Below are 24,162 nucleotides of genomic sequence, written 5' to 3'. Positions count from 1 at the left end.
ACTTGACTGTTTCAGGCCATGGTATAGTCGTGATTGACGTTTATCATACATCTTTATAACTTACAGAACACACGATAAACCTTTTTTCTAACTTAACGATAAACCTATCATATGTAGTGTATCATTTTCATTTCTTTTGGCATTGCATAAGAGAATGAAGATCTTGAGAAAGCCAAGGAAAGGATATATCCTTTTCCGGAGAGGCAAGCAATGAATGGAAGGAAATAGAGCTGCCCATGATGCAGCCTTTCCATTAACTAGCCGTGATGCAAGAAAGGGTTAAATTTGTCCGGTTTCGACAGTTGGATGGTCTATGTTATCTAGTTTTTTTGTTGAAAGTTAAAAATCAGACTTCTGTGATAGTTTGAGGTTGTAATTCGGACTTTTCTCTTGAGTTAAAATATTTATGATTATTTTCTCAAGGATAGCTGTACGTAATTTGAAAAAGCATGGCTCAGATTTTGGACATGTCAGATCACATCAGAAAAATAAAAGTTCCACACACGGCATTTGTTATGGTACACTGAATGACTTTGGACCATTGATCTTGTCGACTATTACCTTTAAGGAGGTAATAGTTTTAATATTTATTCTATGTATTTTAAATTCAAAAATTAAGGATCAGATCTAATTTGCATGCATGATTAGTTGAGATCTCTCCTCCATACACTCGTCACATAGTTGTAGGAGATTGGGTGTAACTTTTTTTTTTGCCATGACGTGACATTTGGCAACCAGATTTCTGTTTTTTTTTTGCCATACGATGTGCCGGCCATTAAATTGAGATACATTTTTTTGTCCCCTCCATGCCATGCGCGTCACATACCCATCACTCGTCAGTCGTCACATACTGGTAGCAAATTGGGTGTAACGTTTTTTTGCCATAACGTGACATTTGCCAACCAAATCTTTTTTTACCATATGATGTGCCGGCCATTAAATTGAGACAAGAAACTTTTTTTTGTCCCCTCCAAGCGTGTCACATACCCATAGCATATTGCATGCAACATTTTTGCCATCTCGCCACGTGCCATGTGCCAATCATAATCTTGTGAAATGGATTTGTTATAAAAAAGAGTGACGCCATCGAGTGGGGGGAGGCCAACTTGCTCGAACGCAGATGACTGCAACCTCTGTGATAGCAGCCCGTGGCCTGCAGGGGCGGCGTAGGAGACGGCAGCGGCCTCTATGTAGCAATAGAACTCTAATCCATGACCAACTGTTGAATCCATCTCCCGAGATTACAGGAACCAGGCTAGCGGAATCATGAATCTCGGGACGAACAAGATGCAATCGAGCTCGAGCATGGCTGCAGTCGAATAGAGATTGATTTTGCCTGTCGTCGCATCCGCCTGACTCCCAGCGGATAGAGATTATATTTATTATTTCAATGTTTAAAATTATATTAATTATCTAAGAAATCGACGGCTGTGATTTATTCGAGCTCTTACATCATGGGAGGTAATGGGTGTACCGTAGCAACGACCTTCACACATGCACACCACAGTCATGCACATGCAGGCCTGACATCCAAACATAAGAGTGCCAAGTCTTTTTTTTAAATCAAATCACACACACTGCAGCTTTAGCAGAACATGCTCGTGCTGAAATTGCCACAGATTGTCCTTCACAGGGCCCCTCTGTCTACTCTTTGTGAGTGGACCTGCACTAGCACTGCTTGCATCTGAGCTTTTTCAGAGTGCTGTCATGAGCAAATTACGCTGCTCTTATTCACATCACAAATATGTAAAACAGTAAAAACTCATATTTGGTGTTTAAAGGGTGGTTATTCTGAAGAATAGATATAACTAGCCAATCTCCACTCTTTTAAAGTAACTTTGCATGATCCAATGCTCTCTTCCCGTCTAATTTGTTTGACATGTAGAGTTTCGAGTACTCTTCTACCCCCACTGCCTTGTACAGGGGCCTCTCTTCTGCAATATCCGTTACTGGTGAAACTACCCCATCAAGCGATGGAACGTGAAACGCAGACAAGGTCAACCGTTCCTGATTGGTGTTTATTGTGACCCTGTGCTCGATACTCTTATATTTCCCATTCGACATAATCTGCAAACATTAAAAAAACAAGTTGGGTATTAAGTTGGTCCATATTCAATTCAAAATATGAAAGTGATCGGGTGCTCTAGCCTAAGAGGGGGAGGGGGTGAATTAGGCACTAATAAAAACTTAGACCTATGGCTCCAACTAGTTTGCACAAAGCTTAAACTAAAACATGCTATCTAGATGTGCAACTAGGTTGTTCTAGTGTGAAACCCCTATCCCAAAAGAGTTTAGCAACCTATAGCCTTTCCTATCAAGAAACTATTCTATGAAAGTAAAGGCACACAAATTGTTAGTATGAAATGCGGAAGCTTAAAGAGAGGGATAGGAGATAGCAAACTCTTGACGCGGGTGTTTATCCCGTGGTTCGGTTAGCCACAAAGGCACAACTACATCCACGTTGTTGTAGCACTCACTAAGAGTATTGCTACTCGGCCACCAAGTCTCTTCCGTGAACACAATCACGGTCACCTTGGCCCCGGGTTGCACTAAGGAGGTTCTCCACAAAGGATGGGGGTCTCCACGTCCCCCGCACAAAGATGTCGTCGCCGCTCCACACCAAGTCGGAGGGTCGATGACGTTGCCGGCGAGCTTCACGCTCCAAGGTGCCGGCGCACCAAGCTCTTGTTTTGGTTCGCTAATGAACCACAGCACAAAGGCTCTAAGCCTTGCAAACTCACTCACTAAGAGCTAATCCTTTACACAACACTCTCAAAGTGTGCTAAGGGCTAAGGATATGATCTTGATGCTTTTGTATGGCTTGGAGATGTCCTTGGGTGTGTGTGGGATGTCCAGCAACTCCAGCAATCTTCAAATGGCCGGGGTGAGGCGTATATATAGGCCACCAAGTCTTGTAGCCGTTGCTCCAACGGTTAGCTGAAAATCTGCGTACCACCGGAAGAACCGATGCCTCTTGGCGGGGTAGCGTCGGTTCATCCGGTCACTCATAACACGAAGTAGCCGTTGGACTCCTGTCGGCTGACGCAGAGACCACCGGTTGAACCGATGCTTTGCACCGATGCCTCACCGGTTCAACCGGTGCTAAAGGAATCTTCTCCTGGACGCTGACGTCATTACACCGGTGGTATGCACCGATGCCCCATCGGTTGAACCGGTGCTGAAGACACTTCTCCTGAGCACCTGACATCGTCTCTGGTACAAAGGACGGCCAATGCACCGATGCCCCTTTTTGACCCGTCGGTTCAACCGGTGCCTATAGGCTGACTTGGCTTCGACTCCCTTCTGCACCAAAGTACCATGGCGTCGGTTCTTCCGACTACCATCGGATGCTCCGATGCCTATGGCGTCGGTTCTTCCGGTGCTCCTGATCCGAAGAGCTTTCAGGGCGCTGCCCTGAGACCCGCGAGGGGCGGCTCCCCCTCGACCCCCGTCCGCTAACCGGGTAGCGGAACCCCCGTAGGGGCTGCCCTTCGGGCCTTGCTACGCCTATTTTCTCTTTCTCTTTGTCATCACTTGAACCTAAAAGCCTGAGAATGATCATCTTAACAATCATATTAGTCCAAGTGTTGTGTTGTCATTCGATCACCAAAATCACTCGAAATGGCATAAATGGTGCCATGTTCGTTACAAAATATAATCGTTTATCTTGATGAGTATACTGTATGCAGGCCACCTCTATATTTTAAGAAAGCATTTCGAGAAAAAGGAATGGTAAACAGGAATGTTTTTTGCGAGAAGCTTTACCCTATATATAATGGGAATTTAAGATGCTATGTAGAAGATAATATTTTTAAACAGTGATTTATAAACAGAAATCCTGATTAATCTTTTTTTCATGGTTATATGTGTTGATCATGGATTTTTCCTATTGACACATGGATTTTTCCTATTGAGTTAATAAAATAATATGTCCATATATGGCAGAAATTAATTTCTTGAAAGACTTTGTACCTCAAGAAAGTCACCCACATTCACCAACAATGCATTAGGATTTGGTTTCACAGGAATCCATGCATTGTGCCTTTTAATTTGAAGGCCTTCCACTGAATTAACTTCTAAAAGGAAGGTTAGAAAAGACCCATCTGAATGGGGCGAGAAGCCCAAAACCTTCTTGGCCATGGTCATGCATGGAGGGTAGTAATTCATTCTCAAATATTGACACACATATTTGTCAACCATCAGTTCGAGATCGATATCTAGTGTTTTTGCAATGACGGTAACAATAGAATGTGCAGTTTTCATCAACTCAGATGATTAATCTTCAATGGATTTCCTGGTATGAAAAATTAAAATGTCAATTATACTGATATATATAACGACACACGCTGAAGTGTATTGGATTCTTGAATGTATAATTTAGTTGTTTGTCCTGTTTTAGCATTCGAACCACAGTACAACTCATGGCTTTTTCCGACCTTCTTGTTGAGTAGTCTATGGACATACTACATTCTCATGACCATCAACTCTTTTGCAATAATTCTTGTGTGTGTTCAAAATTTAAATTTTTTCGCATACAATCCTGATGTGTCTTGTTTCTTGTTGTTTCTAGTGTTCACTATTAGCAGTTTATAAAAGAGAAAATCTTTAGTCACTTAACTGTTGTGTTGAACATTGACTACAGAAATAAGAAAGGTATGTCCTCAATAATAATTTTTAAATACCTCACAAACTGGAACGTCCACTAACGCTCCTCTACAGCCTCTATACTGCTGTACAACTAAAGAGACATATATACAACTTAAAAAATGAAAATAAATCCAGACATTTAATGGTTGACCAGTTAATAATGACATTTAAGCTTTATCTGTAAAAGTTCATGTAGTTTGAGGATAATTTTAATCTTAGTCTCTATTCTATTTTATTTTGGTGCCTATGCCAATGGGTGACACGTACGGGAACCAATAACATTATGTTCAATGTGTAGAGAACTGACATGATGTTAACTCAATACAGGAGAATAAGGTTTGTTTGGTAGAGCTCCAACTGATTCTAATTCTCTATGGAGCTGATCTATAAGAGAAGTGATTTTGTAGCTAAATGTGATTCTCTTTGATTCTCTAGCATAGACTCTTAAAATCAGGATGGAGAATCACTTCACAGAATCAGGACAAGCTAGCTAATTTTTTCAGCTCCCAGGCTCTTAGTTCATTCCACAGAATCACTTCACGAAATTACCAAAGAATCTATTCTCCCTAAAAAACAGTTTGACAGAGCTCCTGCTGGATTCAGCAGAGAATCAGCTCGCTCTACCAAACGTACCCTAAATAGTCATAAGCGGGTCTAAAGGCCACAATAATAGAGTTGTCGTATGATATGGATGTTGAATCACACGCAACACTGAAGATGTCAATTTATGACAACTTGAGCACATATATTTTCTCGCAGATTTCTGCAGTAACACACCTGAAAGTATGCGGTTGAACAGGCCAATATCTCAGATCTCGGGCCTCAGGCGGATGAGCTATGATGACAAACATGTCGGACCAGTCAAGTGTTTGCCTCTCCGACACAACAAATGATAGGCCATAACCTTGAAGGTCTCCTGGAAGCTGTGCATATAGGTACTCTTTACCTCGAGCGGAAGTTGGAAGAACTTCTCAATGTCACATCTTATACTTGCAATAATCTCGTCTGGTATCGCGTGATTTACAAGCTGTGAGAGACAGAACGAAGTTGGACATCAGTGCTTAATAGCAAAACACGCATCAGAGCAATTAAACTAGTTTGATTGGTGTTTTCAAACTTCATATATCTTTTTATTTAGATAATGGATACAATCCGGCCTCTATATATACATAGCCAAAGTTTACAAGAGTCTTTAGACTCTAAGCTAAAGCAAAAAGCCCAAAAAGAAGAAGAACTAAGAGCTAGCTAAGTTTCTCACTACTCTCTTCAAAACTGCGCTGATCTTGTGTGCGGAATTCTTGAATTCGGGCATCAAAACTTAATCTTGTGCAGTAGCAATCCTTCGCATCCTTGTTTATTTAGAAACCTTGATGTCCAGACAAAGCTACCGAAGTGGAAGCCACATGTAGAACTGCAAAGACAACGCCTTCAGAAGGAAAACGACGTAGGCACGCCGCCGCTGCCCGTCCAACATGGACAGTGATTACACCTGCAAGATTCACACCAAAAGAGAAGGGGGTGCATCGACCGGCTCCTTCAAAGTCACCCAAAATCGACGTCGCCAGCCCAACAGCAAGGCGAAAGCTTTCGCCACCCAGCCAACTCTCAAGCTCCCATCAAGATCCAGTGTTGATGCATCGACAATAGCCACCACCGCACAATTCAGCACATAGTGCTGGCGGCCCGCACCACATCGCCGTCGCCGGTCTGGCCCGCACCTCGTAGAAGTAGCAAGCGAAGGAGGGAGACGACGCCATCGTTGGCAGGAGTCGACGGTGAGCAGCCCCTCGAGCCCTCGAGAAGATCCGAAGACCTGTGCCAGCATAAGCTGGCCGCCCGATGCCGGCAAGGACCTCCGGCCGGACAGCCTCGGCCCTACGCCTCTCCCGTAGCTCGTAGAGGTAAGGAGCGGAGGAGAGCGACAACCACCGCCGGCGGGAGTCCACGGCGAGCAGCCCTCCCTTGCCCGGGAGAAGATCCGCAGATACCACGAGGCGACCTCCGCCTTGCTGCCGCGCCGCCAACGAAACAGCAAGCACGACGAGGCCACGGCTGCCGCCCGCAACCGAGGGGCTGCCCTGCGACAGAACCGCCAAGTTAAATGGTTTAATTAATCGTAATGGCCATCATTTGAACGTATTAGGCACATTAGCTTAAGTAAGTGTAACCTGACAATATGTTTCCAATCCACAGGCCGATCGAAACACACCATAAGTCTCGCGCGACGGCGAGCACAGACGGTACCAGCATAATATAATTTCACAAAAATAGATAATAACAGAAATATTTACAAAACAACTTTAAATTTAGAATTTACATAGAATAAATGACAGCAGCGGAAGAGAATATGACCTGAGAGAAGGAAATTTGATTGAGAACCAATAAAACAAAACGATAACTATGAACACGTAAGGACGTCACATCGAGCCCACTGATGCGAATCCCGGTTAGCTTCTATACCTGAAACAGGGTAAACAACAAACTCTGAGTATACTAATACTCAGCAAGACTTACCCGACTATGGGTATACATAGCCCACTATCTAGACATGCACGGCTTTCTGGCTGTGGGTTATTTTGCGGAAAATCAAATAAGAGTGAGTCCTTGCTTTCAATAATTTAGCTCAAGATTAGGAATGGTGCCTATTTTCTACGGTTTGCATATCTATACCAACCAGTGTGGAAAAACAATTGATTAGGTACCACTATACTGATTATTTCATTCCCTTCCATATTCTTATTACGATGTGACTCAGAGATCAAGGTGCTCATGTCCGAAAGCGACTAACGGCGAATCGATCCGATTTAAGCTTGCAAGGTGGACCTAACCAACACGGCACGTATTAGCCCCGTCGGACCATACGGACCAACCATTCCCCTCCCCGCCTCGAACTACAGAACCGCCCTACCTACATATAGTCAGCCGGGCTCAACGAGAGACCACCAAAAGTAAACATATGCATCACAATTCTCCGCGACTACCCGACTCGCCCTAAGGGGTGGTGATGAAGTTCTGTACTTTCGAAACAAGGCAGTACTCGGCTTACCGGTTTCGACTACCTCCTACTCCCGGTATGCGGTTAGTACAAATCAAACATGATCAGCAGGGCCGACAACGGCACGGTCCTTAACCGACACAGACGGGGCTAGACAGTTCCCGTCCGGTCTCCAATTCTTTTCCTTTCCTCCATATTCCAATATTCCATAATCAAATCATAAAGACATCCTATATCTCGCGAGTAACAGGACATTACTCGACTTCTACCGAATCCAAATTTTAGCATGGCAAGGATAACGACATATACATACTAGTATTCCGACCAATGGAACCTAGGAATCATGCAACTAGGGTTTCATCCAACGCCTAAAAACTTAATGCATAAGCAAGTAAATACATATATAACATTTCATAAGTTAAAATAATAGATTATGCTCCGGGGCTTGCCTGATGTAACACTAAATTAGTGTTAGGTAGATGATACTCGCTTGGCGAGTATTCCGGTCCAAGCATGTACTCCTGGTTCTTTGCCTCTTCTGGATATGTCCACCAACATCGTCTTAGTGTTCGGTTCCAATATCACGTCCTTCACGTGGTTCATTTATCGTACCTAAATGAGGTGCAATAATGCATATGTATGAATGCACAGAGGTACAATAGACAATGCATCAAAAAGAGCAAGCAAGACAGACACAAGGTCACGACTGAGCATCCATAAGCATGAAGGTCATGAGCTAGCTTTAGCAAGCATGCAAATAATATCAAGCTTAAACAAGAGTTGCATGAGCAACATCTAACATGTCATACATGACTTATGATCACCAGAAAACATAGCATCCAACCCCAAATTAATTTATCTAAAGCCTTTCTTAATTTATTTAGATAATAAGACATACATGCATATATATATGATCATACATGTAAAGTGCACAATAAATTCTACCAAAATCAAAGTAGATCACCAATACTCCTAATAGTCTACTGCACAAATTTCACATGCTCAGGTTTTATATTTTATTGATTATAAAACAGACAAATCTTTATTGCACTTAATCGTGTGAGAGCAAGTTAAATGTAAAACTTCATATTTTCTGTAAACACATGGCCATATTATATATTTTTAGACTAAAATAACATCATACAAGGGCAGTGAAATCACATTTTCCATTTTTACACATTTCTATTATTTATAAACTATTTACTTAGCATTTAACAAGTTAAATACTCAATGAACTTTAAATTTTTACCATAGCACACACATCACAATAATAGACTATCATAAAAATTTCATATCATTTAGAGTACTATAACTGCAGTTATGAAAAAGACAAGCAACACTAGCATTAAAACCTTAACAAACATAAATATGTTTTTACAGCAAATATTGTCAACTAACACCCATCATATTATGATTCCACTGCACAGATATACTCACAAGGATTCCAAAACATCTTAAATTGCTATTTTACGATTTTTCTACTATTTTCTATGGATTTTCAAAGTTTCAAGCGATTTGGTCCCTGAAACACTATTCCTATGAGTCTATGACATTGCAGAAAACCCCCTGCACTTGTTTGAATTTTAGCCCGAGGTCCTTGACGCGAGTTGGAACACAGGAGGTGCTCGGGAGCTCGATTCGGCCAGAGGAAGCCATGCCAGCGGCCTGGGAGTGATGGAGAAGCATGAGGAGAGTGAGATCTACCTGTAGGTGGGCTCGGTTGGGGTTGGGAGCGACCGGAGAGGCGCCGGCGTAGGTAGCAGCACCTCGGCAGCGGTGATGGCGGCGTGCGGCGGCGCTCCAGCGAGGGAGGACGATGGGGCGGCCATGGAAGGTTTCAGCAAGGCCGGGCGGAGTGGGGGCGCTCGGCAGCCCAGCACAGGGGCGCGTGCACGCGGCTCGCGGCGAGCAGCAGCATGCCGGCGGCGGCGTGGCTCGGGAACGAGCGCGGAAACTCACGGAACGCACTGGAACGAGGAGAGCATGAGCTTCAGGGAGTCGAGGAAAGTCGATTTTAGCCTTTGGTTGTCGGAGATGATGACCGGAAGTGGGAGTTCACCGCCGAGCGGATCTCGGTGGCCATGGCAGGCTGCGGTGACGAGCTCAAGCGCGAGCAGGAGGGCTGGCGTGGTCTGAGGAGGAGAGGAGGGATGGGCACGTGCAGAAGGAGGAAGGGCAGCACGGCATAGAGGAGAGGAGCGTCGCGGCGTCACGCACGGACGGTGCCGTGGCAAAGTTGGGCACGGGAGCGAGCTGGCCGGTTCGAGCGGCTTCGAGAGCGAGGATAGGCACGGGAGGAGGAAGAGGAGATGACAACTGGGGCCCACAACTAGGTAAAATATCTGGGTTATTACAGCCCCCGACGGGGTGCGACCCACGCCGCCGCCAATCCGGCCGCCGCCCGCAACCGGGGCGAGCACCGGCGGCGGCGAGCCGGCGATGCCAGGTAGAGCGGGAAGGGAAGGGCGCGCCGGCCCATCCACGAGCAAGATCCACCATTGAAGGCCCCGCCGCAGCCTTCCTAGCCGCCGCCCGGACTTCCGGGGGCGAGCTCCGGCGGCGGCGGCGCTAGGGTTTTGGGGGAGGGGAGGGGAGGGGTCGGGAAGGGAGCGTTTCGCGAGAGTGGTTGGAGCTCTACTAAAGATGATATAAAAATGCTAACAATGGAAGGTTGATAGCTTGGCATGCCATCGACAAGTAAGAGTAAGCACAAATTCGTTCAGTGATTTGTGTCTCATCGCCATGTCTGTGATATTATCAGTAGCCTAACACATATGATAAATTTAGGATTTTAAAAAACTAAAGCATTGGATCTTTCTAGAAATCATATGATGAAACCATAACAAATAAACTTGACAAAGGTTCAGCTGGGGACTAGCTACCTCATCTACTCAAACATACAAATCAACACTGGTTCAACTCATCTTGTTACAAGTTCAACTGAGTGTGTACCTGAAAAAATCCCCAATCCTCACAAGCAGATCTGAGGCGTGCAGACTCATCTTCCGCAAACTCAGGATCGAAGAGCTTACCAAGGTCGATCATCGGAACCTCGCCGGATTGCTCGGCAGCGACTTCATCATCTTGACCATCCAGTCGGATGTACCTTTTAAGGTTCTCTTCTATCAACCTCTCAGGACATGTTGCGAGCTCCTGTACATTCCTGACAGGGAGCGAGGAAGCCACCCTTGACCACCTAGTTTCACCGCTCCTCGGAGCCTCCATCTCGATCCAAAGTTTCAAACTTGCAAGGCTCGAATCATGTATGTAGTGCTTGGCTTGCTTGTCATGTCGTCCTTGGTGGGTGGGCGCAATATAGCTAGCTAGCTAGGAGGCTCCAGTTATTGGTTCAGATCCTAAAGTAGCATTTTTTTTGGCACGTCACATCCTGCTTAAAAATAAGTTTGTTGACTCGATAAAGAACTTTATAATGTGATAGCTTGCCCAAAAATAAGAATGTCATCCATCCAACTCTAGAAAAGTCATTTGGTTTTAATAATGCAACAGCATGGACACAGTCTTTAAACTCCCATTTACTTAGTTCATTTAAGTTGTTGTCTTCCTAGCTAATTAGGTGCCACTTGTGCTTATCTTGCTAATCAGCAATTTTTTGTTCCTTATTAAACATTTGGATTAAAAAAAGCTTGTTGATGGAATATGTGCAGGTCAGCATATCATCTTTGGTCAAAAGTCTAGTTCCTATCTCTAATTTGGCATTCTGGTACAACTAGAAGGCGTTACTTGAGGATCTGTCCAAACAAATCTACAGGAGAATCTTCTAGCTGGCCTGATCAAGAAAGCATTACAAAACCAAATTTACTCTAGGAAAAGATAAAGGGAGTATTATTTCCAATGAAGAACAAAAAAAACTGTTGCATTTTATCGGATGAGTAATTTTATCAATGGTTTGGGATGTTGTCATTGGTATGGCACCATCATACTGTTGATTATTAAGACTAAAGCTACCAGTATAGTTATAAGTTATGCCTATTGTTTATTAATGCCCTGTTTAGCAAGGCTCCAAGAGCGACTCCAACAGGAGCCCTGCCAAACGGTGCATTTTGCACTAGGTCCAGGTTAGGAGCCGCCCATGGAGCCCCTCGCGGCTTCCACATGCGAGGAGGGGCCCGGAATAGTGGCTCCACGCAGCTTCGGCCTCCCTTTGCCAGCCCTGCCCCTGGGTGGGGCCCGCCAAGGCACGGCCGGCAGGGACAAGTTGGCCGGCGGCGGGCATAGGGGCACGGCCTGCGGGGCGGCCAGGGAGGAGGGACTGCGCGGAGGAGGTGGCTGGCATCGGCCGCGGGGAGGAAGTGGCCGGCGGCAGCCGTAGGGAGGGGGAGGTGCGGGCCGCCGGCGCTCTAGGAGGAATCGGCGGTGGGTACTGCCGCGCAGGGAGGAGGAGGAGGTGCGGGCCGCAACGCTCTGGGAGGAGGAGGCGCGGGGCGTCGACGCTTGAAGGAGGAGGAGGCGGTGGGGCTAGGCGATGGAAAGGAGGAGGCGGCGGTGGGGCTTGGCAATGGAAAGGAGGAGGAGGCGGCGGGGCTGGCAGCTTGAAGGGGATGGGGGCGAATGGATAAGAGAAGAGGAGGAAAAAAAAGAAAAGAGAAAGAAAAATAAAATAAGAGAAGAAAAAATAAAAAAAGAGCAATTTAGATATTTTACAACCTCAATCAAACAAGTGAAGTTGTTTTGCCAAACGTTTTTCAAAACGACTCCAGCTCCACCAGAGAAGCCGCTCCACCAGAAGAGCCGGAGCTATTTTTGGAGAAGCCGGAGCCCTGCCACACAGACCCTAAATATGGGTTATATAGTTACTCATTGAAGTGCTTATAGGCAAGCTTATGAGAATGTGGGCTTTCTATGTCAATGGATTCATGAAATGTTGTCGATAAAAGGGCCGGGTGTGATAATAATGAGAGACGATTGTGATTGCAACCCAACAGTGGTCCATGTCCCGTTTCTTTCCGCTTCAGTTTGTAGGCGGCCCAGTTGTGGCCTTAGAGTCGAAGCCCATGCCCCCCACCACCCTTATTTTTCGTCTTCTGTTTTATATTTCTCTTATCTTACTTTCTTTCTTCCATTTTACTTCTATCCTCATTCCTCTCGTTTTCTCCGGTCCGGCACGCAATATTCACATGTTTCATCTTTATTTTTCATAATCAGATACAAAAACACATATACCTGATTGATTGTTAAAGTAGTGAAAAGTAATTCCGTCATACATATTGAATTGTCCTAGCAGTGAAGATTTAGTGTTTTCGTGATATATTTTGTATTGTTTAGTAATAAAAAAGTAATTGTTTATTGGTATATTTTGATTGTTCCAATGTAAAAATCTAGTGTTAAAGATTCTTGCATAGTTGCATGGTTAGAAACATGTACCTTAAAATATTCATCGAAAAAGTATCACGTAAAAAAATCATACTTAGGCTCTCATACTTAGGCTCTGTTTGGGGACGCGGGTGAGAAAAGCGTGATAGCGATAAGCCAACGCGGCTCGCGGCCCGCTTCTACAATTCTCGACCGTGCAGTTCAATTTCCGCTTAAAGTGCGGGCGGGCGGCTGGAAATGTGTGTTAGACGCGCGGTGTTTGGCGGGCTTATTCTGCGTTTTTCGCTGATAAGCCTCGCCAACACGGTCCCAAACACGGCCTTCGAGCAACTCCAAGAGCTTATGTAAATGGACTTGGTTATGTAAAAGAATAAACAAAATTTACAAAAACTGGATCCAACAGCTTATGCAAATCTCTCCCTTAGCTATCCCATTAGCCATTCCCGGTATCCGGAAAGCAAAAAATACATGCCCGCTCCGTATCCGCCTTGCGCCTCGCCCCTCGCCCCTTGCCTCTCGGCTCGAGCTCCGAGCTCCCTCCGGTGTCTCCCCGAGCTTCGACGTCGGTGGCGGTTGTCGAATCCGCGGTGACGGTGGCTGAATCGACGGCGGCGGCGACCGATTCAGCAGCAGTGATCCTTGCTGTCGTCGCCAACCGCTCGTCTTCGCCTCGAAGGCGGCGCTGGTGCTCGTCTCAAAGGCCATCGTGGCGGCACGTCGTGGCAAACACGTGGAGCTCGGCCAGGGCGACGAGCTCCGGCAGCTGCCCGACTGCTGGCTCGTCGTCGACCAGTGGCTCCGCTGGTGGCCCACCAGCATGATCCTCCTCCGGCGAGGCCCGCCGCCACTACTGCCTCTCCTCCGACAAGGGCCGCCACCACTGCTGCCCCTCCTCCAGCATGGGCCGCCGCTGGTCCTCCTCCGTGGGCATGGGAGGGTCACTGACATGTGGGTTTGGATGTGATTCAGAGTTTGGATAGTCAAGATTTGAAGGGACGGTTGGTTTCTCCACTTGTTTTGAAACTTTCTAATTTTTTCCTAATCTTTTACCTCTTCATTTAGCTAGGAATTTTACCTAGTCTGTTGGAGTTGCTCTAGATTCAATCTTATGTTAAAAAGATTTTGTTGTAAGAAACATAACTGAATTTAATTTAAGCACCTGCTCCGGGACTCTGAATCTTTTTAGTCCCAAATTTTTACTTGCTGCTGCATGCACCGAGGATGAATGATCATGTCATAATTTTGGCAACGGAATTAATTAATCAGTTAAGTCGAAACTTGGATGACTATTAGCGAAGTCACGGAACCACATAGCCATTAAAATTTTAGTCAATCTCTTAAATGTCATTGACCCCACATGTCATAGACACAAAAAAATCCATTCAATGTCATTTAGTAGCATTTAAAGAATTGGTTATAAATTTCAATAGCTAAGGAATTAACTCAACCACATAACTATTAGCGCCAGAACTTTTCCTTTTTTTAAAAAAAAGCGCCAGAACTAACAATTCCGGGGCGTGCGCGCGAAAAAAAAAGGCAGTAACAAAAACAACTTGGCGGGAAAAAATGGCGGGGGCTCGCAGTTCCCGCCAAAAACCGCGAGCTGCCAGTGCAAAAGTTCTGAGATCCACGTCGACCCTCCTCGCCAGAGGTAGGGAAAGAGCCCACGATGGCGGCGCGGAAGCAGCCCTGGATCGCCCCCGGCGACGGCGTGGACCACCTCACCGCGCTGCCGCTCGAGCTCCGCGCGCAGATCGTCGCCTCCCTCCCGTTCTGGCAGATCGTCCAGCTGTCGGCGCTGTCCCGGCCGTGGCGCCGCATCCACCACCACGCGCCCGTCGTCAGGCTCCGCATCTACGAGTTCGTCTGCATGGAGGACCGCTCCCGCTCCCTCCCTGGCTTCGACGAGGGCGCGATCCTCAGCCTCCGCCTCGCCCTCGCCCGCCGCGCGCAGGACGAGACCGCGCCCAAGGTGGACACCCTCGACCTCGACTACAGCGTCGCCGACCCGCGCCACGCCGACCACCTCATCGCGCTCGCCGACGCGCGCGAGATCATCCTCGACGTCCCCTACAACGGCAACCCCGCGTCCGTGCGGGTCCCGTGGAGGCTGGATCTGCCGCCCGCGGCGCGCCGCCTGCACGTCGACGGGGACTACATGCACCTCGCGCCCGCCATCGCCGGGCCCGGCGCCGCCACCCTGCACAGGCTCCGCCTCGACAACGCGTCGCTCGCCGAGTGGCCGCGCCTCCCTTCCCTGCGCTCCCTGGCCCTCGACAACGTCATCGTCCAGGCGCCGTTCACGCCGGCCGAGTGGTGCCCGCTGCTCGAGCACCTGGCCGTCTCCATCTCCGCGGTCGAGCAGGCCCGCGTCGACATCCGCCTGCCGCTTCTCAAGAGCCTCGACATGGAGGACGTCGACATCCGCCCGCACCGCGACTCCCTCGAGCCGTTTGGGGAGGTCACGATCGACGCGCCGGAGCTGGAGGAGCTCGTGCTGACCTGCGCGTCCGGGGGCACCACGGAGTATAGGTCGTTCACGCTAAGGGCGCCGCGGCTACGATACCTGCGCTATCACAACCATATCGCCGGCCGCGTCGACGTCGATGTTGGCCGGCCAGGCAGCGTCAGGGCGGGCTCGATCAGCTTCGAAACCAATGAAGAGATCGCGTGCCCCGAGATGAAGCTCTGCAGGGTGCAGATGATGCGGATGCTCGAGGGCCTCCTCCCGGAGCTGTCGCCGGAGGACGTCGCCGACGCCGCGAGGTCAGGCCGGGACACCTCCACCCGCTTCTCTACGAATTGTGTTGATTAGGGTATTAGATTAGTACTAATTCGATGTGATCTGAGCCTCGCTTTGTTGTTCAATGCAGGCCTCACATGACGCTCGACAAGTACAGTGTGGAGAGCTTTGATAGTGGCAAGATGATCCCGGAGGAGAGGCTCACCTGCGACCTCAGCGCCCTCATGTCCTCGCTCAAAGTCTGACGAACGCCTATTGGTGCTGCAGCCGCATGACAGCAAACTTGCAGTGCCAACTCTGGAGTTGATCTTATGGAAGTCCAGCAAAGCAAGTGCAAGTCTGAACATTTCTTGCTGTTCTATCGTCTGCTGCATAGACTGTAATCGCATTACATTTTTCTGCTACTTCAGCGAAGTTTAGTTGAACTTAAGCATGACCCTTTCTGAAGATCTTAAAATCTTTGATGCTCCCTGCACAACGCTGTGTAGGTGACAATTGCAAACGACATACTTTTGGAACTCTGAAAGTGATATGTTGTGGAAGCTCAGCAACCGCAAGGCATGTGGAAGCCCAAATTTTGCCTGAAGTACTCTATCTGATGCATAGTTGTGATTGAACTGGATTTATCTGTTACTTTGCAAAACTACCTAAAACCCGACTTTTCCAATGATCTTACAACTTTTGATGTTTATTACTGCATTATGTTGCCCTTATATTTACCGTTTGCTGCAAGTGCCGAATAATATCTCGAGAATATACACAGATGGGTGTGATTTTTGTCATACAGATACTACCTGCTAAAAAGTAAAAAAAACACTTTTTGACATTCAGATGCAGTCCTTTATTTCATGTTTTGAATTGATAAAACATGACACCACACACGGCTCATTATTCAAAGACAATGTCATGCACAAAGCTGAATGGCACACCATTCAGTCCCCAACCATGATCATGCTCATCAAAGACCCAAGATGAACTCCACTAGGCCATCCATGGCCAAGCTAGCCGGGCCTCCTTCCGCGACGCACTCCCTCGCCTGCATCCTCAGGAGGCGAGCCCTCTCCCTCGGCGCCTGCGGCCCGTGCTCCCCGACCATCAGCCTCCGGATCGCCCTCGCCATGGCCGTCCTCTCGACCACCCTCCCGGCCTCCAGCCCGATGCCCCACCGCCGCGTCACGCACCGCGCGCTCCCCGTCTGGTCGGCGAGCCACGGGTGCACGAGCATGGGCACCCCCTCGCACACGGCCTCCATGATCGAGCTCCAGCCGCCGTGCGTCCAGAACCCGCCGACGGCCGGGTGCGCCAGCACCGCCCTCTGCGGCGACCACGCCACCACCTTGCCCCTCCGCCTCACCGTCTCGTGGAGCTCCTCCGGGAACGGCGGCTCGTCGTCGTCGCCGCCGACGGAGCCGGGGCAGAGCGCCCACAGGAACGGCACGCCGCTGCCGGCCAGCCCCCACGCCATCTCCTCGAACGCGGCGCGGTCCACGCGCGCCGCGCTGCCCAGGCTCACGTACAGCACGGAGCGCGGCGGGCGGGCATCTAGCCACTCCAGGCAGCCGCCGTCCAGCACGTGCTGCTGCGGCTCCACCGGCGGGCCGCCCGCCAGGTGCAGCGGCCCGACGGCGAACACCGGGCGGGACAGCTCGCGCCGGATCCCCGCCAGCTCCGGGCCCTCGATGGCGTCGAACGTGTTGAGCACGACGCCCAACGAGGCGCCCCGCACGGCGCCGGCGACCGAGGCGGTGAAGCGGAGCACCGTGTCGCCGTCGTCGCTGCCGTCGACGCCGATCAGGTCTCGCACGCGGAGCGGCTCGAGGCCCGGCACCACCTCGTCCAGCCGATCGGCCTCTGCAACAAGGAAACCAAACGACGGTCACCAAGGTGTACGTGCCAGCCGTCGTCGCCACGAGATCACGGGTTTACTGGAACGTGCCTTGGACGGGGGCGTGGCCGTCGGCGCGGGGGCGCGTGGCGGCGAGCATGGCAAGGAACGCGGCGGCGCTGTCCGCCCCCAGCGCGAGCGCGGGGACGCCGGCGCGCCTGGCCGCGCCCAGCATCCTGTACCACTGGCCGTCGACCACCGTGCAGGCGACCGGCTCGCCGCGGCGCACCAGATCCTCGAGCGCCGCCTGGAACGGCGCCTCGCAGGCGGCGTTGAGGCTCATCACCCGCTCGGCCAGGTCGGGGCTGGAGGCGATCTCGTCGGGGAGGGACTCGCCGATGGAGACGAAGGCCAGACCCGGGTGCCGCGCGGGGTCGGGCGCGTTGAGGTCGGCGTGGAGCACGGTGACGCCGAGGCCCCGCGCGCGGAGGAGCCCCGCGAGCTGGAGCATCGGGGTGGTGTGGCTCTCGGACGGGAAGGGGAACAGCACCACGCAGCGGCCGGTGGGAGAGCGCCCGTCGCCGGCCATCTTTGGTGTGCTGGTGCAGTGGTGCTGAGTTCAGGCGGCTGCGGCTGCGCGAGGAGGGAGAGGTTGGCTTGCACTGGCAGCGGCACGCCGTCTTGGCGAGGTTGGCGAGGAGTTGTGCGAGCTTATCTTGCCACGGGAGCCTGATGAGGCGCGTGAAAGGGCGTCGTGAGGCATGACCACGATGAGCTTGCTTCCTCTGTCGTTGCCTTGCAAAGCGAAAACAGAAAGGGGATAGATCGAGCTAGGAGACGAGTAGACGACTGCTGTTTCGGAATTGCCGTGGCAAGAGAACACTCTGATCATGTGTTTGTTTCTGGATGTTTGGCTTGGCTAAGGATGACACACAGACTCAGGCTGCCACGCGCACACACGTTTTTGAACACGTTCTAATTCTAACCAGATACATTTTTGCAGTTGAGGTGGTACTCGAGGAAGGTTTTGAATCAAGGGTAAAGCCACCATTTTGTAAATTAACAACGTGCAAATTCTGGTGCTCGTTGTTTAATCCAGCATCAAACTCAAGACAGCTAGACACCATGGCGGCACACATAATATGCCCACGATACAAAAACGACAGCATCTACAGTACGCCAAGGGCACAAATAGGTATGCAACTAGGAACAGGGGAAGACCAGTTATGTAAAATGCTGGAAACATAGCTCATCTTCTCATTCTCAGTAAGGCTTAGTTTGCCCGGATAAGAGTAGATGCCATGTTGCTTTCCAAGCTCAAAACGCACGGTACATGCAGAATTTGGTACCGGTGCTCGTTGTCCAAGTGCCGAAAGTTCGGGGCTAAAGATCGAAAAATGTAACTTCTCTAGTCCTGGTTTACTTAGTAATCCGTCAAACCTTGGAGCCAAAATCGAAGACTTCCACCACAAAACGAAATTACATCTCACTTGGGGGCATTTCCAAGAAGCTGTCCAACTAGAGAAGTCACCTGAAGAAATTCAGAAAGAAATAACAGTCAGATATGAACTGCGCTGAGGGGGAACTGAAGGGTAATCACATGACATGCCCAGTAATAATTCTAGTTTCTGTATCGATAGAAGACTGAAGTAAACAGAGATAGAAAGCCTTAAGTATCTGTTCTGAATTATTTAATGCTCGAATTAATACAAAAGAATGGTAGATTCGTGCAAACAAGTTGAACCATGCAACTACATAGCTAGAACAAGAAAAGAAATATATTACCAAATTTGTTTGCTCTTAGACATAAACTCCAAAGGAAAAGAAAGTAGACTACCTGTTGAGGTAGAAACATTTAGAAACAATCATAGGCAATTTTTCCATAGAAATCATATGAAAGCACTTCAAAGACTTTGCTCCCCCCCCCCCCAAGCACTAGTCTATTAACGTCAATCCGAAAACAGCAAATATGAGTCTCAACCATAAGCAAAATCGCAATAGTACAGAAGTCTACAAATTCAGCATTTCACAGTTTTTAAACTAACTTCATGCACACACTATCTCTTCACTAATAAAGCATGTAAAACTGCAGGAAACTAGATAAACACTCAATGTGAAATGGAGCATGTAAAACTGCAGGAAACCGGATAACCACTCAATGTGAAATGGAGCATGTAAAACTGCAGGAAACCAGATAAACACTCAATGTAAAATGGATCAAGAACACAGAAACAAACTTGCCTGCCAATACTTGGAAACACATCGATCAATGCAGCTGTTCTCACCCATATTGAGCTCAACTTCTTTGTGCCTATAGATACAGTGAGCATAATCAAAATCAATCAATCACATGTAATTAATCAGTTCTGCACTCACTGACACCATGGCAATGAATCCAAGAATGTAAATTTTGATGTTGGGAGGCATTCTGTGCAAGTTGTGTCTCAAATATTTTAACTATAGCACATATGATTATCTTCATATCACAAATGGATTAACAGAAGCACCTACAGCAATCAAACAAATATTCATATATATGAATGCTATTATTAAAAAGAAAGGCACAAATGAAGCAGTAACTTATAGCATAACCACAGGACAATGAATATATGCTAATTCCAATGTTATCAAATCGTCCGAATCGCAATTAGTTGTCCTAATCGGTACTAAGGCGACTAGGTAAAACCCCGATTAGTCGGACTTATTGCCCGATTAATCGTGACTAATCGTCCGATCAGGACCTTATTGGTGCCATGGCGACTAGGTTCGATTAGACGATTCAGATGTACCTGTTCGCAATGCACTTGTCAAAACATGTCTGTGTAAGCCTGCAAATAGTGAAACATGAAAATCAGACAAACTGCCAGACAAAAACATCCATAGAGTTCAAGTATAATACTGCATTACTACAATCATTTTCATAATGTTTTGATTTAAGAACAACATGTCATGGTCAGCCCACTGAGATCAGGGTTATCCAGGTCGGTACTTATGAAAAAAAAGGCTGTCATGCAGAAGGGAAAATAGTTTTAGTGGTATCAGCAGGAAACTGGACTTCAGCTGATGCATGAAACCTCAAGGCTCCTGATGTAGTGAAAATAGAATCATAGAAGCAAATAAACATTGGGATCTGAAATCACTCACCGATTGAACATATCAACCCTGTACTCCATCTCTTTCTCTGCCATTCCAAACATCTATTGGGACATATACAATCAGTGATTTCAGAAAATCTCCAATTGTAATATAGTGAAAAGAAGTCTGAATGCCATTGTTTACATGCAGAAACAGTACCAAGGTACAGCATTTCAAGCAAAACAAGGTTGGAACAGAACATCAGCAAACGTTGGAGATCAGTGATCATACTAATTGATATAAAGTGCTGCTTGTTCTTAGATATGGCTATAAATCTATAACTATATTGCAAGGCTTAATTTAATAACATACAACCATGCAACCATAATCTGACTAACATTTGAGTGGTGCAATAAAAATGCATTTTTTTTCTCTTGAAGATTTGGACTAGTATAAACTCCAGTATCACAGGAGTTGGTTAGTCTCGGTGTGGTATGGTACTCAATAGAAAGGCACATCAAAATAGAACCACAGATCTATTAATGTCTCTACTTAGTATCAGTATAGAACAACACCCAAGTCCCCGGTACAGCTGTAATTATTCACTGTAACCTAAAACACATCAAAATTCAATAAAGTACATCATTTGCAATCAACAAACTAGTTCAAATGAGTTTGTTCCCCATTTAAACTCACCTAAACCTCCGCAATCCCGCATAGTTCATTAGTATCATCTAGTTCTGCTAAATTCACCTCATCAAGTGCTATTCTAACACTACTATATTTCTTTAAAATCAGAGCCTTCCTCTCACTTGTTTATTTAGGGTGACAAATCTCGGCGACAAGGCGACGAATCGATCTTAAGACACAATTCTCTTCACAATAACTGATTTGCCATGCCATTTCTGTCGAGCGAACTCAGCAAACACTCGTTCCCCCAAATCACATGGAGCGGATATAATCTGAACTTGGGCAAGGTAATCTGCAAAAAGTAAATAAATAAAAATAGGGACGCACCTGCTCCTTCTGAAAGTTAGTCGGCTCACCACCTGCGGCCATGGCTGCGTCTCGCTTCTAGAGAGGAACACAAGGCAAGCAGTCAGTCAATCTAAGATCCAAGAAACGCTATAGCCGAAAGCCTGGAACCCAAGGGGAGAAGAAAGAGACGAGAGATCCGAGGAAACCTTACCAGATGGAACCACGAGCGAAGCGGGAAGTGGGGGCGAAGGGTTCTGGGAGCGAAGGGCTGGGGCTGCCGGCGGCGGGGTCGCAGAATGGGCAGCCACCAGTGCTAGGGTCCCGTTGCAGGCGGCGGAGGAAGAAGACTAGAAGAGGAACCGATCGAAGAAGAGGAGGGTTTTGCGGGAGGGGGAAAAGGTAATGTGGGCCAGAAGCCCTTGACGGCCCATATAAGAAAGCGTATGGTGTGGAATTGGGCCTTGCAACTGATGTGCATCCTGTCACGAGGCCCAAGTATAGAGCCAGCCTTCCCTTTCTGTTTTATTTTTGGAAAAAGTCTGTTTTACCTCCTTCAACTATCACGAAAGTTTGGTTTTCCTCCCGCAACTACGAAACCGGATACTTCACCTCTCTCAACTTTTCAAACTGTGCATTTTACCTCCCTCTAGTGGTTTTGAATACTGTTTTGATATAGTAACCACGGTTGCTACAGTAGCCATAGTTTTGCCTTTTTCTTTTTTTTAAAAAAAACTATTGAATCTTTGAAAAATCATTGTAAATCATAAAATGAAAAATTCAATTTTGTTGGACTCCACATGAGAAGATCTACACATTGAACATATAATATGATATATTTTAATATAAAATTTATAGAAAAATCATAAAATAGAAAATCTAATTTTGTTAGACTCCACATGAAACAATGATTTTTCATAGATTCAGCGAAATAAATAAAAAAGACAAAGACAAAACCTTCGTAGCAAAAAATTTATACTAAAGCATATCATATTATATGTTCAATGTGTAGATCTTCTTATATGGAGTTCAACAAAATTGAATTTTTTATTTTATGATTTTTCTATAATTTATAATGATTTTTCAAAGATTCAACTAAATTTTTTTTTTAAAAAAAAGAAAAGACAAAACTACGGTTACTGTATCAAACCGCAGTTACTGTAGCAAAACAGTCTTCAAAACAACTCGAGAGAGGTAAAATGCACGGTTTGAAAAGTTGAGGGAGGTGAAGTACCCGGTTTCGTAGTTGCGGCAGGAAAACCGAACTTTCGTGATAGTTGGTGGAGGTAAAACAGATTTTTTCCTATATTTTTTAAACTAAACGTCGTGCTTCTGTTTCTTTGCTTTTTTTTTCTTTTCTCAAGAATGTATGGCCAGGAGCCCTTCTTGTAGCCAGCTCAAAACAATCAGAACAGTCAAAATACCATTCCACAAGTTCATCGTCGGAAGAATTGCAACAATCCAAATTCGGATTTATTATTTGAATTCCACACACTTGCAACGGTTACTCCACACCAAGGTTGCAGTTAGAGAGATGGCCATGTCAACACCCAAAACCCCAAGTGCCATGCAACTAGCACTTATGAGCTCTATCATCGCCCCCATGGAGATACCCTGCCACCCATAAACTGCCGCGAGAACCACATCACCAGCGGTCGGTCGGCCGGTCGGTGAGACCACACTGAACTGAACTCTGCCGGCGCGGATAAGCCGCTTGTGGACGCCACGAGCTTCCAATCCGGGGGCAAATACGAGAGCCGGGAAGCCCGAAACGCCACAAGAACAAGAATTCTTGGCGCCCCTTCCACGAGAAATTTCGATATTTGATACTCAATTCATAGCCCCACGCACACGCTCCTGCCATGGCATCATCAGTAGGCTTCGGCACGGTCGCGCCGGCCGCGGCGTCGCCAGCCGGCAGGACCCTAGGCCACCGCGCGGCGCGCCCACCCACCGCGCGCGTCGTCGTCCCCGCCGCGACGAAAGTGGCGGCGGCGAAGGCGGAGGAGAAGGGCCTGTTCGACGCCATCTTCGGCGCGCTGTACAAGGAGGAGCAGCTGCTGGAGACGGACCCCATCCTGAACAAGGTGGAGGGCAGGGCACCCGCCGCCCCCGCGCCGAGGAAAGCCGCCGGTAAGCCGGCGGCCGCACAGAGCGGCGGGGACGGCGGGTTCAGCTTCCGCGGGCTCTTCGCCAAGAAAGGGTGAAAGGCTCGTGAATTCCCCCCGCGGAATCGCACGATCGAAGCTTCTTCAGCCGTCTCCATTGTAAAGCGCTTACCATTGCTTTTCTTTATAAGAGCTTATACCATTGCTTGAGAGCACTGAGCATCGTAAGAGCATTTCCAGCAGTTTCCAAAAAAAATTCTAATAACCGTCTAATATGGATGGATTTTGCAGTTCTCTAATAATCTGGATTATTAATTTATTCCCATAATTATTGGGAAAAGGGAAAAATTTTGCAGTTTCCCAATAGAGATGGCTTTTGCAGTTCCCCAATAATCTTCAATGCAACTATTTTCTTTCACATTCTTAGTTGATTGCTCTTGTTGCCAAACAGCAACCTCACGGC

At 47.5% G+C, this 24,162-nt stretch overlaps 5 protein-coding genes across 6 annotated transcripts; 2 read left to right on the top strand and 3 right to left on the bottom strand.

Annotated features, from left to right (window-relative positions):
* Window positions 1-1,827: 1,827 nt before the first annotated feature.
* Window positions 1,828-7,418, bottom strand: LOC120662378 (2-oxoglutarate-dependent dioxygenase 11-like). Its single transcript, XM_039941540.1, has 5 exons — window positions 7,350-7,418; window positions 6,461-6,725; window positions 5,425-5,593; window positions 3,973-4,273; window positions 1,828-2,067 (listed from the first exon to the last, which is right to left on the bottom strand). Exons 1-5 carry the CDS (start codon window positions 7,416-7,418, stop codon window positions 1,828-1,830), a joined length of 1,044 nt encoding a protein of 347 aa, XP_039797474.1.
* A 7,224-nt stretch (window positions 7,419-14,642) lies between these two features.
* Window positions 14,643-16,291, top strand: LOC120662377. The gene is made up of 2 exons (XM_039941539.1): window positions 14,643-15,739; window positions 15,847-16,291. The coding sequence occupies exons 1-2, from the start codon at window positions 14,643-14,645 to the stop codon at window positions 15,959-15,961; spliced, it is 1,212 nt and encodes a 403-aa protein (XP_039797473.1). The 3' UTR covers window positions 15,962-16,291.
* A 250-nt stretch (window positions 16,292-16,541) lies between these two features.
* LOC120658027 (DIMBOA UDP-glucosyltransferase BX8-like) lies at window positions 16,542-18,455 on the bottom strand. The gene is made up of 2 exons (XM_039936236.1): window positions 17,653-18,455; window positions 16,542-17,567 (listed from the first exon to the last, which is right to left on the bottom strand). Exons 1-2 carry the CDS (start codon window positions 18,128-18,130, stop codon window positions 16,675-16,677), a joined length of 1,371 nt encoding a protein of 456 aa, XP_039792170.1. The 5' UTR covers window positions 18,131-18,455; the 3' UTR covers window positions 16,542-16,674.
* A 118-nt stretch (window positions 18,456-18,573) lies between these two features.
* Window positions 18,574-21,959, bottom strand: LOC120658028 (mitochondrial import inner membrane translocase subunit TIM10-like). Of its 2 annotated transcripts, XM_039936238.1 has the most exons (7): window positions 21,806-21,898; window positions 21,634-21,690; window positions 20,686-20,738; window positions 20,331-20,369; window positions 19,783-19,852; window positions 19,327-19,378; window positions 18,574-19,072 (listed from the first exon to the last, which is right to left on the bottom strand). In XM_039936238.1, exons 2-7 carry the CDS (start codon window positions 21,673-21,675, stop codon window positions 18,711-18,713), a joined length of 618 nt encoding a protein of 205 aa, XP_039792172.1. In that variant the 5' UTR covers window positions 21,676-21,690; window positions 21,806-21,898; the 3' UTR covers window positions 18,574-18,710. The 2 variants fall into 2 exon arrangements, with proteins under 2 accessions (XP_039792172.1, XP_039792171.1); XM_039936237.1 differs by lacking the exon at window positions 19,327-19,378 and having other exon boundaries at window positions 18,717-19,072; window positions 21,806-21,959.
* A 1,156-nt stretch (window positions 21,960-23,115) lies between these two features.
* Window positions 23,116-24,089, top strand: LOC120658026. Its single transcript, XM_039936235.1, has one exon. It carries the CDS (start codon window positions 23,454-23,456, stop codon window positions 23,796-23,798), a length of 345 nt encoding a protein of 114 aa, XP_039792169.1. The 5' UTR covers window positions 23,116-23,453; the 3' UTR covers window positions 23,799-24,089.
* The last annotated feature ends 73 nt before the right edge of the window (window positions 24,090-24,162 follow it).

Source organism: Panicum virgatum, chromosome 2N (genome assembly GCF_016808335.1).
Source record: "Panicum virgatum strain AP13 chromosome 2N, P.virgatum_v5, whole genome shotgun sequence".
Lineage (NCBI taxonomy): Eukaryota > Viridiplantae > Streptophyta > Magnoliopsida > Poales > Poaceae > Panicum > Panicum virgatum.
The sequence above is the reverse complement of the archived record's forward strand: the minus strand, read 5'-3'. Positions and strand labels throughout refer to the sequence as shown.